Source organism: Homarus americanus, unplaced genomic scaffold (genome assembly GCF_018991925.1).
Source record: "Homarus americanus isolate GMGI-L3 unplaced genomic scaffold, GMGI_Hamer_2.0 scaffold56867, whole genome shotgun sequence".
Lineage (NCBI taxonomy): Eukaryota > Metazoa > Arthropoda > Malacostraca > Decapoda > Nephropidae > Homarus > Homarus americanus.
In genome coordinates this window covers 111-16,983 of record NW_024752159.1, presented here as the reverse complement: position 1 = coordinate 16,983, position 16,873 = coordinate 111, and the positions used below count along the sequence as shown (strand labels likewise).

Genomic DNA, 16,873 nt, shown 5'->3' with positions numbered 1-16,873 from the left:
TTTTCCGTGTTCAGGTGGGGAGGGGATCTATGAACTTGAAAGTGATTTTTAACCTTTCTATAGATTAAGGAAGGTTAGGTCAGGTTTTCAAAGGTTTGTTATTTTTAGTATCTTACCCCACATTCTCCATCTACTTCAAAGCCCTGTCCACTTGTTGGGAATTGGTGATGTCTTATACAGTACTGTACTGTAAGTGGGAAACACTGGAGCACCTTAGCTTTTGTGTTTATTCAAGACATTGTCAGGTCATGAGACCTAACTGTGGGTGACCTGACATTGCATCAGAAGGTCAGTATTTTGAGACCACTCATCGTCCACCCTACCTCCACCTGACATTGCATCATGTCTGTTCAGTAACAGGAGACCCCCACAGCTCAGTGTGACTGGGAAATACCCGTCGTCGTTGTAACACCGTATCAAAGATTTGTAGTTTTTTAATTATATTTATTTAACTAAGCTTTTAGATAAACAATTCGGGATTATTCTAGTAAAGAAATGGAATTTCTAACTTAAGAAGAACTGCTTATACGGACTCCGGTAGTTTAGACTCCCGGAAATCTTTCCCCAGCACCCAGAAACATTCTGGGATGTGGGCTAGTGTCTGTCTGTGTTGTTTAGTCTCTGGGAAACTTTTCCCGGTAACCGAAAAAAAGAAATCCGAGGACAAGGGATTTTTCTGTGTTTGAGAAAGTCGTTTGGACACCGGCAAATATCTCGTCCCCGGAAGTTGCTTCCATCAAAGAAAGTTGCTAAGTTATGGCATAACACAATAAACACGAACTCAGTACCTAACCTAACCAAACATAAGATTAAATACACCTAAAGTGAAGACTACACTGTATGATACTAGTAAACATGGTGGCTCAGTCATGTCTACGTTGTCATTGTCCGCTTTGCACAGCGTCTGTATTTTTCTAGCTAAATAATTTTTTTAATGTCAATATCAGAAATATGATAAAACACGAAATTCATACATGACGAAAGGAAATTTACTTAACAGAAAAGGTTCAAGGAAGTCCCGTTGTTTACTGAGAAAGGGTTCTCCTTAGTGGCCAACACAGTCTCTATTATCAGGAACTGTGGAGGGTTGGTGACCACTGTGCCGGCGCTATGTACTGTATGTAGATGGCGTTTTAATTCTCATCTTATTAACCTGTTGTTTTTATCTGTGTACTGCAGTGAGTGGGTCAGAGAAGTTAACAATACAGATGTTAAAATTGTTCTTTTTTTCACCTTATCATAACTGAACAAATCAAAGTCTTGTTTATACATATCAATAATTATGGCCATTAAGTCTTTGGGGACGTCTTCAAAGTACTGAAGGTCATGTAATGCTCCGATGGATTTGTGTTTCCTCGGAATGGTGTTTTCCTGAAGGTGCAGGAGGCCCAGAAGGTACTCCGCTTCCTTGGGGTTCTCATGCCGCACGATGTACTTGTAGTCAGCTGTACATGGACCACACAGTTGGCTAATGGGGGTCCAGTGATGGTCCAACAGGTCCACGTCCCTGGTCCATAATACGTGCTCAAGGAACTCTGCCATAGTGAAGGAGGCGTTACTGAAATACTTCTTTAGTTTACTTTGTTCCGTCGCGGAGTACCCAATGTTGACAGCAGCAACGACACCAACGTGTTTGCCTACTGTCAGCATCTTCTTGGCTAACGTTATAAACTTTCTCTCGGGGTTAGACGATGCTTTCTTGGTTTCATTAAGACGATGGCGGCTAAACGTCCCAAAACGCTTCCCTGTCAGAAAGCCATATGCCTGCGAAACCTTTTTTAGTGTTGTGAGGTACTGAGGGGAAGGTGCGACGGATCCTTTGTGTATGAGAGCTGGAAGCCAGTATTCCTGCCATCTATCATTCCACGTCTGATGACTTGCCGTTACTTTCCTGTAGTCCTTGTCGTAGGTATTAAGTGGAGACCCATTTAGGTACTTGTCTCTATAATGAAAGAACAATGTTGTTGAAGTTATTATATATTTATGAAGAGCGTATTCTAGGTTAGTAAATACACTAAGTCATCAACAATTAAAAATCAAGAGAGCCATCACATTTGAATCTTAATGATGATAGTTACCGATAATGAAACTTTTATACCATATCAACTGAGAAAACTATAAGTATGAACTCAAAATATTTTCGTGAGTCATGAGTAGACAATGGTGAAGCGTACAAGTAAACAACACTCTGATTGGATGAAACTTATTCTTAGGCTGTACAGACAAGCTAACTCTTATTACCAAGGTTTCACCAACTTACTTGTAAGCTGAAACCAGACGACCAAGAGGATGCCTCACAACCAGAGTCTTTAGGTCTTGTAGGCTGCCTGGAATCCTTGTACACGCTTGACTCATGAAGGATTTCCATGCTGTTGAAGACGATTGTGTCACATAATTCAGAATATCAATCTGTATGTGTGTTGAATTGTGAATTATATGCATCGGTCTTGTATGCACACTACCGAAAGGCAGAGATATTTTTTTCTTCAGATATCCGGGAGAGGTTGTGTCAGGTGAGGGAATAATATTTTAAGTGAGAGATCAATGAAAGTAATATATTCACTGACAGAACAACAGAAGAGGGAAAGATGAGCATGAACAAGGGAAGTTGTTCAGTACACATTATTGTTTAGACTTGGGTGTAGAAATGCACTTTGGATGTGTAAGGCAAGAGAAGCCAGGGCTTATTTCTTTACTTGTGCTAATCCCAGACTTAATTGTTGCTTCCCCAGGGGTGTAATTATCGCAATCGATCATCAGATCTTATCCCACAATTAGTATATAACACAACCCGTTACTACCACACCACAAATAAATAAAAAACACTTTAACCACAGTATCTTTTCACTTGGCTCTTCAGGCTTATCATCACTACTGCTTGTTGACGCTACGTGTGGCTGCTGGGTTGTCATGTCATCCAGTTATTTATCTTCTTGGGAGACCAATGATCTTGGAACCTTATCCAGACTTTCCTGTAGTTCCTGTATTTGGGAGACCACTTAATCGGTCAAAGAACAATTCTCATATAACAAATGCTGTTATCTCGGGATACATAGTATGAATAATACAACCTATGTACAGTACATAGCCTGTTAACATCTTAAATATAACTCGCGTTTTATAACTGTTGATACATCAGATCAAATTACAGTACATAAATATACTTATTAAAGTTATTTAGAGTTTCTTGGCAGATTCTAATACTTCACGATCGCTCACGTCTTAGGGTCTAGTGGTCCGAACCGACGTGTCGTCTGTCCCGTAGAAATCGGTGGACTACCCTCGAGGGCCATCCGTTTCGTATTGAAGCACCTCGGCTAATTCGTCGTCAACACTATATCCGTTCTCTCCCGCCTAGTTTATCATCCCTCTTTCTGTCTCTTCTAGTTTATCTTACTGTGGCGGTAACACTTGTGTTTTTTTACACGTGTATTCCTTTGAGACTGTTTTTATCTAATGGCCACCCAATAGAGGTGGCTATGCCAAGGGATGGAGACCAGTGGGTTATGTAAGATCTCTGCATTGTTCTTGATAATTTTGTCAAGGTTTCTTTTGTAGTCCAGTACTGTTCTTGATTCCACAGCTTGTGCTGGCAGACTGTTCCATAGGTCTACCAGTCTGTGTAAAGTAGTATTTCCTTATATTTGTTCAACATGAGAACTTGGCCAGCTTGTAGTGGATGTGAGACTTTATCAAGTGCCCTAGAGAAATCCACATACATCCATGGTCAAAAAGTTTGTTGAACCCCAAATAAAATGAAACCGCACACCCGCATCAAACGAGAGACAGTCGAGTCAGAAACTCGTTCCTTTTGACTGACCGTACAACACATCCACTGGTAGACCTTGGTCCATGTGGTCTGTTAAAAATTCAATGAAAATGACTTAAGTTTGTCAGCAGAATATTCTATCCATGAAATCATGTTGTGATGCATTGATTAAATTGTACTCAGTTGGATGATGAGGGTGTCTACTGGTCTGGAAATGGCAAACAATTTTAACGGAGGCTGGAAAAAGTCGGAAATTTTATGTGAATTCAGTGCAACTTCAAAATATTGTTATTTTGACAGTAATCAATGCTGTACTGTACTGTATAATAGGTAAATAATTTAATTTTTAGATGCAAATTCCAGTAAATAGACAACTCCAGTAAGTGAATTGTTTGTATATCATATTTTATGTTAGTGATCAAATAACAAAATATTACACGTCACAGCTACTGATTCTGCAATGAGTATTGTCATAGATGAATTGTTGTTTGTTATTTAAGTGGATGAGAAGTGTGATTTTTCAGTTGTCACTGCTAATGACATGGTTACCCTTCTGTGCCACCACAGTTGGAACCCCCGATTACATCAACTTTCCCCCGTGCTATCTGGATTTTGGTCGGGGATACTTGTGTCCGGTGCTGGACCCCAGGCCGGTTTTCAAGAGGATCTAGATTAAGCGAGTCCGGGCTAGAGGGAGTTTACTGTACTATAATGAAAGCATCTTTATTCCTTAGTTATGTTTGCTTCAGTATGAAATCAACCCTGAAGATGTCAAATATTTTCTGATTTAATAAGTGATATTTTCTCAACCATGTCGTACAACCTTCATCATGACAATAAGCATTATGGGATGACTATGTGGTTATCATCGTACTCCGGGACAATACGATATTAACTTCTCTGTACCAGTATTTTGGGACAACACTTAAGTTCTTTAGGGAAATTGGGACTCAAACAGACTGTCAGGTTCAGGAGAGGTCAAAAGAATGGCTCTTAAGATAAAAGTGAATACTAAATGTAGGAGGATGCACCTAGGTCACGTGTCCCAACCGGACGAAGAAACGTCATTAACGGAGACCAAAATACCGTACGAGAAGGACCCGGGAGTGTATGCGACACGTAGATGGTCTGTCCCTCGTAACGCTTTTCGAGTATTAGGTGCTTCCCGTCCGAAGTACCGTGACCCCGTTTGGTCCCTCCCCTCCACCTGTACTTCCCCACCTCCACCTGTACTTCCCCACCTCCACTCCCCCCCACCTCTACTCCCCCCACCTCCACTCCCCTCCACCTCCACTCCCCTCCACCTCCACTCTCCCCCACCTCCACTCCCCCCCACCTCCACTCCCCCCACCTCCACTCCCCCACCTCCACTCCCCTACCTCCACTACCCCACCTCCACTCCCCCACCTCCACTTCCCTACTTGCACTCCTCCCACCTCCACTCGCCCTCCTCCACTCCCCCACCTCCACTCTCCCCACCTCCACTCCCGTACTTGCACTCCTCCCACCTCCACTCCCTCACCTGCACTCCCCTACTTGCACTCTCCCACCTCCTCTCCCCCACCTCCACCGACGGAGGGCTGCAGTTCACAAGCCGGGACTTTGCTGCGTTCATCGAGCGACGGGGAGTCCGGCAGGTGTTGTCACCGTCCCATTACCCGCAGTCCAACGGCCACGCCGAGGCTGTTGTCAAATCCCTGAAGCACCTCATCCTCAAAGTGGCCACTTCTGGGAATATCCTCAACTGCGAGGCCTTCGACCGGGGTCTCTTCGAACTCCGCAACAACCCAGCTACACCGGATGCTCCCCTGCCCAGGTCTTGTATCCCTGCTCACGCTCAGTCCTTCTCCAAGGAGTGGCAGGTTAAGACAGAGGATTGCGGCCGCCGAACGAGTTCGTGACGTCGTCGCCCGCTAATACTACCACGCCCGTTCTCTCCCCAAGTTGAGTGTCGGCACCCAAGTCCGTGTTCAGGACCTTATCTCCCTACGTTAGGACAAAGTGGGCGTAGTCATGGGTCTCGGTAGATCACGGGACTACCAGGTGCTGTTACCCAGTGGTCGCGTGTGGTGGAGGTAACCGCCGTTTTCTCCGCCCCGTAACAACGCCTTCTGCTGACCCCGTCACCAGTGTTGAGTCCTGTGTCCTCCCCAGTGATCAAGTCCCTCGACGCTCAGAACGGATCCAAAAGAAAAGGTCCGCTCAAGACTTTGCTATGAGCGTATAGAGGGGGGGGGGGGTTATATGTGTATTATGTATGTATATTATGTATTCCATTTATATATATACTACTTATTTAGCCTAGCCAGCAGCATGTGGCAATGCATTTGTTATGTCCCACACGCTTAGATAATGTGCCTGGCGACATATGGAAGCTGCTACATGTCGCCTGAGGGCTCGGTTGTTGATAGAGTAGGGAGTGCCGTCTTGTTGTATTGTAGTGGGCTACCTCCGCTATATAAGACCTAATCTCGTGGTGACCTACCTCTTTCTACCTACACCACCTCCTCCGCTCCTGCCTGGCGGCCCTCGCTTCCGTCGGCGAGCATGGCGAGCCACAAGCTGGTCCTCCTCTGAGCACCCTCACCAACCAGATCTCTCTACATCACGCTTGTAACCAACCTGCCACTTCCCAGCACCAAGCTGCTCTGTACATCCAATACAATATGTATACAGAGAGCACATTGTGAGTTTCCTTTCTCCAACCAATATCTCATAACCCCACAAATGGTGACCCCGGAGATTCGCACTCACACAGGATGGAGGAGAAACCGATCACTCTCCCAGTCTTCAAGCAACATGGAAGACTGGCTTATCCACACAGAGGCAGCTCTCATCGGCTCTACAGGTACTGTCTCTACACCTCAGGTTAGACACCCTAGAGCAGCTCTGCTACTCTAAGCAGACACCAGCTCCTCTTCCTGCCCCAAGCACCACGTCCTATCGACCCCAGCAGGCGCATCTGAGGACTCTGTACCTGCCGAGAGGGAAGCACAGCATTCGTCGCCCCCACACACCGTTGTTTTTTTCCCTCCGGCACTCCCACCTGCTGTTGTAGACCCTGCTCCTATTATAGACCCTCCTCCTGACGTCGCCCCTGACCCAGTGATCATGAGGACGCTGCCCCTGCAGCGACAGAAGCACAACATTCATCGCCCCCACACACCCTTTTTCTCCCACAGATCTCGTGTGTCTAGACTCGAGACAGTTGTCTCCCCTAGCGGCCGGGTCTTTCACGCCCTCGCCGTTATGTCTCGCATGTGGCATGCACCGCCGTTTTGCCTCGCATGTGCCATGCAACCCTGCAGACAACAAGTCTCCTGGAGGGAAGGGGGGAGTATCGTAGTGGATTCCTCCCCTACAAACGCTGTTTGTCGCAGAGTAGCCGACCCCGCGAATTCCCCAGCGTATGCGTCGTGGTCTAGGTCAACCAGCGCCGCCTTAGACGACGGAGGTCAACTATTAAGCCACGCTTATCTCCGCTATATAAGACCTGACCTCGTGGTGACCTACCTACACCAACCAGCAAAATAGAATTCTACGAGTGTTTCTGTTCGCCCCTGTAGTTAGAACCGAATACCTAGAACATGTACAAATATATTATGCTTATTTTTAAAAAAAATTTCTTATTCCAGGTGTTTCGCATATTATCCGAGTCAACAGAAGGAGTTCGTCTTTACGATCAGCTCCTTCCGACCATCTCCGAGATGTCATCCGGAGAGTTGAAGTTTGCTCTTGCCATCCGGTCTCTTCTCCAGAGTATCGTCAGAGGTACAATGATTTATATTAAGAATATCTTCAATATAATTAGCCCTACCATTTCAAGTGGATGAATGTTTAATTAGTAAGAATCATGATACCACTTAAAAAGTTGTCAATTTGCTTTAAAAGGGTATTTGTGGGGGATAAATGTAAAGGTGTACATATAAATGAAAATATTGAGTGTTTTATTATGAGGTACAGCACAGTACAAGCTTTTAGGTATGATTTTGTCACCGCTAAATCTGCATTACACATTTTGTAATCTACTTTTATTTCCAAAATCTGGTTAAACTGTCTGGGTTTTTCTCACAGTAGGAGCAGAAATAGGCACTCCTTGATTAATCACGCCTCCATCACTGTGTCAAGCTCTGCTGACCTGGCTCTGTGCGGTGATTTACTCTCTAATGTGCTCATGTTTTTGTCGATGGAATGTGGCTGTGTACTATTTACACTTTGGAGGTCACATTGAAGCAACACTTAGCAATGATAGGGAATTACGCAGTGCAGTATATATTTTATTTCAATATTGTTGCTGCTAGTGAGTTGTACTAAACAAGTATCCACTATGTATTTCATAACATTGTAATTTGTTTTGGCATTCTCAATTTTTGTTTCGGATATACTGTATATATAGGGATGCTGTAATCTAAAATTAGGTTTTGCATACATCAAGAGTACGTTTGTGGCTCCTCACGAGTTGTACTTGCTCAGAAATATATACTGTACAGTAATGTTATATACAGGTTGCACTTAAAAAAATCCAAACATCATTTATCCCCAAACTGTGAACATCCAAAAGTGATCGCATTGATTATAAAAATTTACCGCGCTGCCAGATGATGGCGTTTCAGCACACTAAGCTAAGATATCATCACCGGGGCATTTTCTCGTAGTCGGTCACTGAGTTACACCCTCCGACTCGCCGTCACCCGCACTTACGAACGGGATCCCAATACATTCACCTCAAAAAGTTGTAATTAAACTGTCATTATTTTCATCATTGTTTAACAGCACTTTATGTTATGTAACCTAAAGTATGGGTCCAGGAACTTATCCCTGTTGTAAGTTGCGGACGGCCTGTATTATTATTAACATTATATTTTGAGTTCCTTAGTTTAGTGTGTTTGTTATACTTGTACATGCAGTATTATATATTAGTTTATAGTTGTCATATATGTAGTATTTTATTTGGTGCTTAATGAAATATTAGGGTTTTTAATAATGACCTTGAGTTAGCCAACAAGTTCAGTTATCTGAAACATTTTGGATTTTTGAAGTGGAACCTATATTTCAACTCCCTCCTCCAAATATTAATGTACTATAGGAACAGAAATGGTTGATTTAAATTATTGCTCCAAACTGCACCACACCATAGTGCCATCTTTGGCATATACAGTAAATGAACTTTTGTAAACTGTACTGTACATATTTAATGTCACATGATGTGACAATGTTTGTTTTGTCAAGTGATGTATAGTGCATGTCATTAGTGTAACGGTCGGTGCCAAATCGTCGTTATTTGGCGCCATTCATTTTTAGATATACCTGTATCTCATTTATGAGACATTGTTTATCTAAGCCAAGAGTTGTTACGTCTTGCATATTTCATCTCCGTCGTCAGAAAATGTAACGGCGCGATGTTGAGCAATTTGTTGCCAGACTATGGATGATAGATAGGATCTGTACATATCATATTAAGTCTTCAACACAAGATATTTATTGTCAACTCTAAATTAAATATGTTGTGAATAAAACTTTTCAATTTGTGTTACCAAAGTGAGAATAAAAGATTGTCTCCGGCCAGCTTTTTTCTTTTATTATGTCCCGTAATATTCCCCCCGCCGAGAGCCTCCGTCGTTTGCTTTTAATGTATACGGAGACCGAAATCACAAATTTACGGTTTACGACGAGACGCGAACGTGCAACGTCACGAAAGAAATATTGGCCGAACATTTATGGTAAATAATTTATTTCTTCACCTACAAAGCACTTGGAGATGGTTTATTACTGCCACACGATCAGAGTTTCGTTGTTTTACCCCGTAATTTCCTTCATGTTTCGTGCCCTGCCCGCTATGGGTGATTTATGATCGTAGATAGAGAAAAAAAATCTTAAAATTAAAGAAAAAGTTGTATCATTTTTATTACGATCATCCAAACATTTGTGGATAAAATGAATGAAATAGAAAAACTGCTTCTGGTGTTAAACCACGGCTTTGAGACTGTCTCGGCGACCGACGCCGAGCCCACGTGTTTCCGAGGGGCCGTCTCCACCTTTCAGTCACTCACCTGTGGTGTCCCCGAAGATACTACTACTACTACTACTAATGTTTGGAAAGGCAGTTGTCAACATACCATCCGGAAAGGGTTGTCACTGACTTGTCAGATTCAGAAGAGAAAATGTCTTTAAATTGCAAAAACTCCTCTAGAACAGATGCTTCCAGGTCACTGGAATAGGTACTGACAGCCAATGGTGTCATACTCCGTTAAGGTAAACCGCTTCTTTATTTCTATTCATTCGTAATATGGTGTAGAAATTGTCCACCTTGGATCAAGTTGAGTTTCAGTGCCAACTGATTCATCCAAGAAATGTTTTCTCTTTTTTGTTGTCGTTGTAGACAGGCTCGGCAAAAGCCCTAGCCTGATCTTCTATTTCATCCAACTGACCCCGTCTCATTTCTGAGACGAAGATGATCAAGCTCTCATACAGTTTCACAACTGACAGAAGGTGGGTGTGAACTTTTTGAAGTGATAAGCTGGTTGCATTAAACCTTGTTAAGATTTGATACTATTTTACAGCAAGAAGTGGTGTTTCAAATGCTTCCATTCGTCTTATGAGGCCTTGACCTTGAAGCTACTGTCGGAACATATTTTGTTCTCCAGTGCTGACTTTATCTCAAGGTAATGTAAAAACACTGCAGCCAGTTTCTGAAAGGGATTTCGCTACAATCCCTTCAGCCGGTAGTGCAGCTGATGATCCCAACTATATGTGGAGGTTGAGAAGTAGTTGTATAAGGTTTGCAAAAATCCGGAATTTGAAAGAGACCCAAGGCAACTGATGTTCCTACAAGGTTCAAGGAGTGACCTGCACAAGGGACGTAATATGCCAGCCTTTATTCTGGCAGTGTAAATGGCTGACATAGTGGCAGCATTGTCATAACTCTGCCCTCAAGACGAACTTCTGTAATTAACTGTACAATAGTTGAGGCTATGCTCTGTGCACCATGGTCATGTATATGTCTATGAAGTTATAAAAATCGCTCAACTATGAATGTAAGTTGGTCAGTATGACTAACATCCGGTGTGGAATCTACACTAACTGACTAATATTTGTCTCGTTTCACTTCACTTATGATAATTGATTGACCATTTGGTCACAAATCGTTTTTGAGAGATATGAAGTGTTTGCACAGCACCAGATGCTGTGCAAGAAAAGTGTCCAATTTGGCCAGGAGTTGCAAGGTAATTCCCATTGTTGCTAGAGCCTATTCTTTCATCACTACCTCTGAGAGGAAGACCTCTCGATGTTAAAATTTGTAGTGTTTCAACTATGCGCAATAGACGTTCTTTGCATTATTTTCTCTCCAATTGTAGTTGCAAAGCCAAAGTGGAATGAATTCGCCTTGCTGTAATTGCCCTCACACCCCAACTGAAATTTGATGCTCTCTGCCACTTTCACGTTCGGCAACTGTACGCCGGCAGTTTTTCCAGTCGCTAAACGCATTGAACGCAAAATACATCTCCAGTTTTTGGAGAATACACAAGGATTTGGGCACATACCGAACTCTTTCCTTTTCACTTGTTGAGAAGTGACCTTGTTCACAATTTAGATCAAGAGAATGATTTAGTAAATAGTCAATCGGTTTATCATCAACTGTCAGCCGGATCACTCGACACCGGTTCCATAGAATGTTTCTTATAATTCAACTGAGATGAATCGGACGAAGCTTCAGTCACAGGTTGGAGAAAGGAAACTCTTAATGGTGGTTTTCTTCTATAAAATATATTATATACAAAAGAGTCTGGTGGTGGGAAGTTGGTGCTTGGAAGAGGAGACGAGACGCGGCGTGTTCAGGAACGTAGGGTAGAATGAATTTCAACGGCGAGACCGAGAGGTCATACACTCGGCTACCGGAAGTAAACCCGGATGCCAGCGTCGCAGGTGGCGACCCCCCCCCACCCCCGTGAGAAAGTCGCCGAATCCCGTCTCATTGGAATGCGGCTAGGCTCGTCAGTTTGTAGGAGAGTATCCACTACGGTACTTGCATTGCTGTAGGTGGCGATTTACTTAATCTCAGCTGACCTCGTTTCGTCATCCGAATCACTAAAGTGAACCTCTACTGTGTCATCCTCTGGGAGTTTACTGTCACTGGGCTCTGAATCTCCTTTTGGTTTAAAAAAATGTCAGCTTTGGCTACTTTTAAGTTCCTCTTTCGTGAGCAGGGCCTCTCTACATATCAGGGCTGGTCGACTTGAAACCACACGAATGACTCCAGTCATGTCTCACTTTTGTGTGTGTTGGGAATTTGTACACTATCAATAAATATACAGTTAATGAAAAATGTCTCAATGTTTTAATTTCCTCAATATAACTGCATATGGCTTCCAAATTCTGCAAAGAAGTGTTCAAATTTCAATATTTTCCCGGGGGGGCTTACAGCTCCCCCGGAACTCCCAGATGTTTAGGCTCGTTTCACTCGCCACCCCACAAAGAGGCTGGCTGCCCATGGGTAGTGTGTGCAGGTCAGAGTTGGCGGTACAGTGTGTGAGAAAAGTGTTTCAATACGGTTGGTAAATTCGATTTGACGTTCGGGCATCCAAATGATCTAATTTCAGTAGTACTTGGAAACATCTGGCTATCCCCAAGGACAAGCCACTCGTGTAGTTTTACTAACAACAAAGACAGTTGAAGCTTTCACCATCACTTAATGGATGTTCCAACTATAATCAGATATCTAAGTTGCCTTAACATATACCACCACTGTTGCAATTTCCAATTCTGTGTCGTTATATTAAAGGCCCGTCGTTGAGCGAAATCATGGTCAGCCTGCCTGGTGGTATATAAGTATTACAAATGTTATACGTACGTGTTCCCCGCTCAGTGTATAACCAAATAAGCTTATGCAATGTACAATATTGGCGTGAGAGGAGATTGTTTATGTAATGAGGACATTCGTGTGTGTTCTTCGTTCTCGTCCCATAGCTTCCTGTTTATGCATATCATAACTCAATCCATTTTTATGGATTACAAATCTCACCTGCAAGTAATCTTCCTCGAGTACTTCATAGCAGGTATTATGCGAGACAAACTTTGTTTCGATATCCTCGTGACGTGTAGGTGCATACCAGTTGAAAGATATACAAGCGTTGCCTCTAGAGATATACTTTCCCTCATATTGGTATCCTGGTTTTTTTTATATATGGTTCCACTTTCGCTCGAAATTTGTAAAAGGTGTTAGAGTCCTTTGTCATGTCTCGCTCGTGTCCATCTTGCCGTTCACGTAAAATCGTGGCATGACTTCAATACTTTTTTCCGACCTAACCACCATCCCCTTTTTCTGCATTTGCACATAGCAGCAATTATTATAGTACACAACGATATGATCTTTGCTTTTCACTGTCGGGCGATTATTCGTGCGATCGTAGCGTATCCGCCACTGCAGACCACTTACTAGCGCCCGACTATGACTGACGCCAATCACCCCCGTGTGTACAACACACAAGCTTTGCCCGGTAAAGGGTCAAAGCCCGCCGGGCACTGCTCGATCGTGTGGACGGGGCTTTAGGAACAAGGAAGTCTCGGGTGCACTCTAAGATGGAAAGAAAACGGAGGACTCAGACGTCCTGAGAAATCGGACGTCTCAGACGGGTGACTCGTTAAAGAAGGTATAGCTACACGTTAACTCACAAACCACCCTCCGCTTTTATTCTCCTTCTGTACTTCCCACTTAACTATACCTTGCTCTAAATATCCTTGTTGACGGTTCTCTTATCTCTGACATGCACAACCGTCGTTATTACATCTTTAACCCACTTTGCTTTTTCAATGCCATTTTTCTCAATTTCAAAGCCTTTCCCATGTTGAACAAGTAAAAGGCAGTCTTTTGAGATGAAAATACTCTAATATACATTGCGGCGGAAATCCAATTGAAGAAGCGTTTTAGAATTGTCCAAACTACAGACTACATGACCAGACCTCTAATTTTACCTTGATTTCGACTGAATATTGAAAGACTTGGGTCTATATTTAGTATTTGGTCAGTAAGATTAGTTTCATATCGAATTTAGTACAGGGCCACAGTGATGATCGTACTTTAGTACGAGAATGTGTACTTTGAACGATTGGAAAGTAAAAACCCACACATTAATGTCATCATTTGTCTATTGGGTTATGTTGTGAAAAAGTAATACTAATTTAAGAGGAGTAGAGCTGTATTTCCCGAAGCGTTTAACACCATTAAGTAGAGTATTTGAGAACTATTTATGGGCAAACTTTCAAACAGCAGACGTAGTCGAGATTTTATTATACTCTGGGTTTTGATTTAGTAAAAGCAAGGATTTGGATTATTCCATAAATAGAAAAACTTTATTGGTTACATATACTGGATATTCAATATGTACAAGTTTGACTTTACTTGCACAGAATGTAATGCAATACAGCTCATGACCCACAAATGGGGTAGAAGAAATAACAAAGATACTGGAAAGCAGTTTTTTTGGAGACAAATTTCTTGTAGTTTAACACTAGGAAACTCACTGTAATGCTGTGGGAAGGATCCACTAACCGCGGTAGAACTGGAGTAGGAAAGGAATTGTTGCGATCGAGTTCTCCAGCAACAGGTAAATTTTGTAGACGCTCCGAATTGTTCTTGTGGTGACACTGCAGCTACCTCGGTCAACTCGTATAGGGTTCATGGTCGTTTGATGAGCGTGTTCTAGAAATAGCAAGAAGATTAATGTTATGTAAGCCTGGCGGAATGGTTTAACGCGAAACTTATTTAAAAAGTTTAGTTTAGGTAATATCAAGACTAATAAAATTTCCCTTTTTTTTTTGTCAAGTGAAATTTTAAACAATAGCTTCCCAATCGCCAACAAATAATTTACAATTTAAATATTTGAAGATACACTTACAGTACAGAAGATGTTGTAGCGTCGTCGCGTGCCAGTGTTCTGTGTTGACGTCCGTCTACCAGGCTTTATATACAGGCGGCCCACACTCCCTGACCAATCACAAGCTGTTTTAGGTTAAATTGTAGCCAATGGGAACATTGCCTTGTTATGACGTCAAAGTGACACCATGCCGGAGGGAAACGCCGTTTGGTTGTTTGATGACGAGTAAACGATTTAAACTTTATTGTGACACGAAAGTAGTGTAAAACGTGAAAGGAAAATATTATGAAATCGTATTCAGTGCTTTACTTATCTTGGATAGAAATTGTGAATATATTACAACAGCAATATTGGCCTCAGTTTAAGTCTGAGACATTGTTAAGAGACATATACATCAAAATAGTACTATTGTAATATTAAAAAAGTCTTAAACTTAAATAGAATAGCCTAAAGAAGTTAATATGAGGAATAAAATAAGATCACAGAGAGAGAAAAACAATGAAGAACAAAGCACCGAGTTAATATTAACCTTTACTTGAAATTGACCATAGAGCAGAAACAGTAAAATTAACAAAAGACAGACATATGTTACAACAATGGAGAAGAAAACGTACACGTTACAAGAAAGTAGAGTAGAGTTGTGAGCAGGGCCGGATTGAAGAGTGGGCAAAGTGGGCAGTTGGCCAGGGGCCTCCACATATTATAATATTGTATTGATTTGGTTTATTTTATTTTCAATCTTTAAAATTCATGTTTATCACGTGATAGAAATTAGGCTAGCTACTCGTTGAAATTGACGACTGGGTGGTTTTCCTATGAACCGTCTATTTTTAATGAATGCTGTGGTGCTAATAATATGATATTTAGAATTGCGGAACTCCCAGATGATTAGGTTCGCTTCACTCGCCACCCCACCCTCTTGGGGTAGTTATAATGAGGGGGGCCTCCACAGGTCTAATAAATCCGGCACTGGTGGTAAGTGGTATTAAGAACCTGGCAGGCCTCTCCATACAGTGTACCTTTAGACTAACATAACTAATATTTAACAATTAACATTTAACATTGAACTAACATCTTAGCCCAAAAAGAAATGTGACTACCCTCCCAGCTACACAAGGACCTGGGCGGGCTCACTAACTCCAACAATAATAAAAATAATAATAATAAGCAGCATTATATAAATACAGCAATATTAATACAAAGGTCTGACGACCCAAGGGAGCAGAACAAAGATAAAACACCAATAAGAAAGATTCTTCTACTCCTACTGTATTTCAGTTTCACCACTTTTCCCTCAACCCCTAATAATTTTGTTTCACCTCTTAACTAAAGATTTCGTACTCGTACTCGTGCTGTTTGTCCTCTGCGGATGACTATAATATACTCGTCAGTTACATGGACCAGTTTCTAGTTGACATAGCAATGGTTAGAGAGATATTTACTATCACAATTTGATAATGATTTATTGGGTCAGGTCTCAGCTCACACGTACCTTAGAGAGTAAATGTGGTACCTGATAATATAGAGTACATTTATGTCAAGGAATTATTATATAACATTTAGTAGCACGTGGATTAGTACACGTAAGATGGCATAGTATAGAATGTTACCACGATGTTTTTGTTTTACATTGTTTTAATTAAGTTATAAATATATACTGTACGTAAAGTATTTGACGGTAATGGGAAAACATTACTCGGGGTCTTGACTTTATTAAATTCACCGTTGATAGTTCTCACCAAGGAATGGAGATGTGAGTAACTGATTGTAGGGTATGTTGTTATTTCCATCTTGGAAGGAAACTTTATTGACTACGATACTGCCACCGTAGGCTGTGAGTTGCTATCATAACTTTTTGGTTCGTTAGGTTATCACAAATTGTGTGGGCCACCTATGTCTATGGTGCAAATACCCAAGAGCAGTTTATGTGGATAATCCCCTCGTTTGGTTGTGACGGTGTTTACCGGAGAAGAAGTTCGGGGTCCCGGAAAGCAAGAATCTGGCCGTTTTGAGCTCATATATTTTGGCTATATTTCATGAAATGGACTTTGTTGGAGTTTGTTTGAATAATGTTGAAGATGAGACCAGAGTTTTTTTTAATGTATCCTTGTACTTTGACGCCAAGGTGAAGAATAAAATGTTGAAAATTTGAAGTTATTCGAATGAGGTGGTTCGGTGAGCAGAGAGCAAATAATTTGACGGTTCGGCGGGAAGGTTGGGGTATTTAAAGGTC

The 16,873-nt window shown here is 42.0% G+C and overlaps 1 protein-coding gene and 1 long non-coding RNA gene across 2 annotated transcripts; both read right to left on the bottom strand.

Annotated features, from left to right (window-relative positions):
* Positions 1-268: 268 nt before the first annotated feature.
* On the bottom strand, positions 269-2,369 carry LOC121854978. The gene is made up of 2 exons (XM_042349795.1): positions 2,261-2,369; positions 269-1,942 (listed from the first exon to the last, which is right to left on the bottom strand). The coding sequence occupies exons 1-2, from the start codon at positions 2,353-2,355 to the stop codon at positions 1,141-1,143; spliced, it is 897 nt and encodes a 298-aa protein (XP_042205729.1). The 5' UTR covers positions 2,356-2,369; the 3' UTR covers positions 269-1,140.
* Positions 2,370-14,088: 11,719 nt separating this feature from the next.
* LOC121854977 lies at positions 14,089-14,836 on the bottom strand. The gene is made up of 2 exons (XR_006086674.1): positions 14,662-14,836; positions 14,089-14,465 (listed from the first exon to the last, which is right to left on the bottom strand). It is a non-coding gene; the product is annotated as an uncharacterized LOC121854977 (long non-coding RNA).
* Between the last annotated feature and the right edge of the window lie 2,037 nt (positions 14,837-16,873).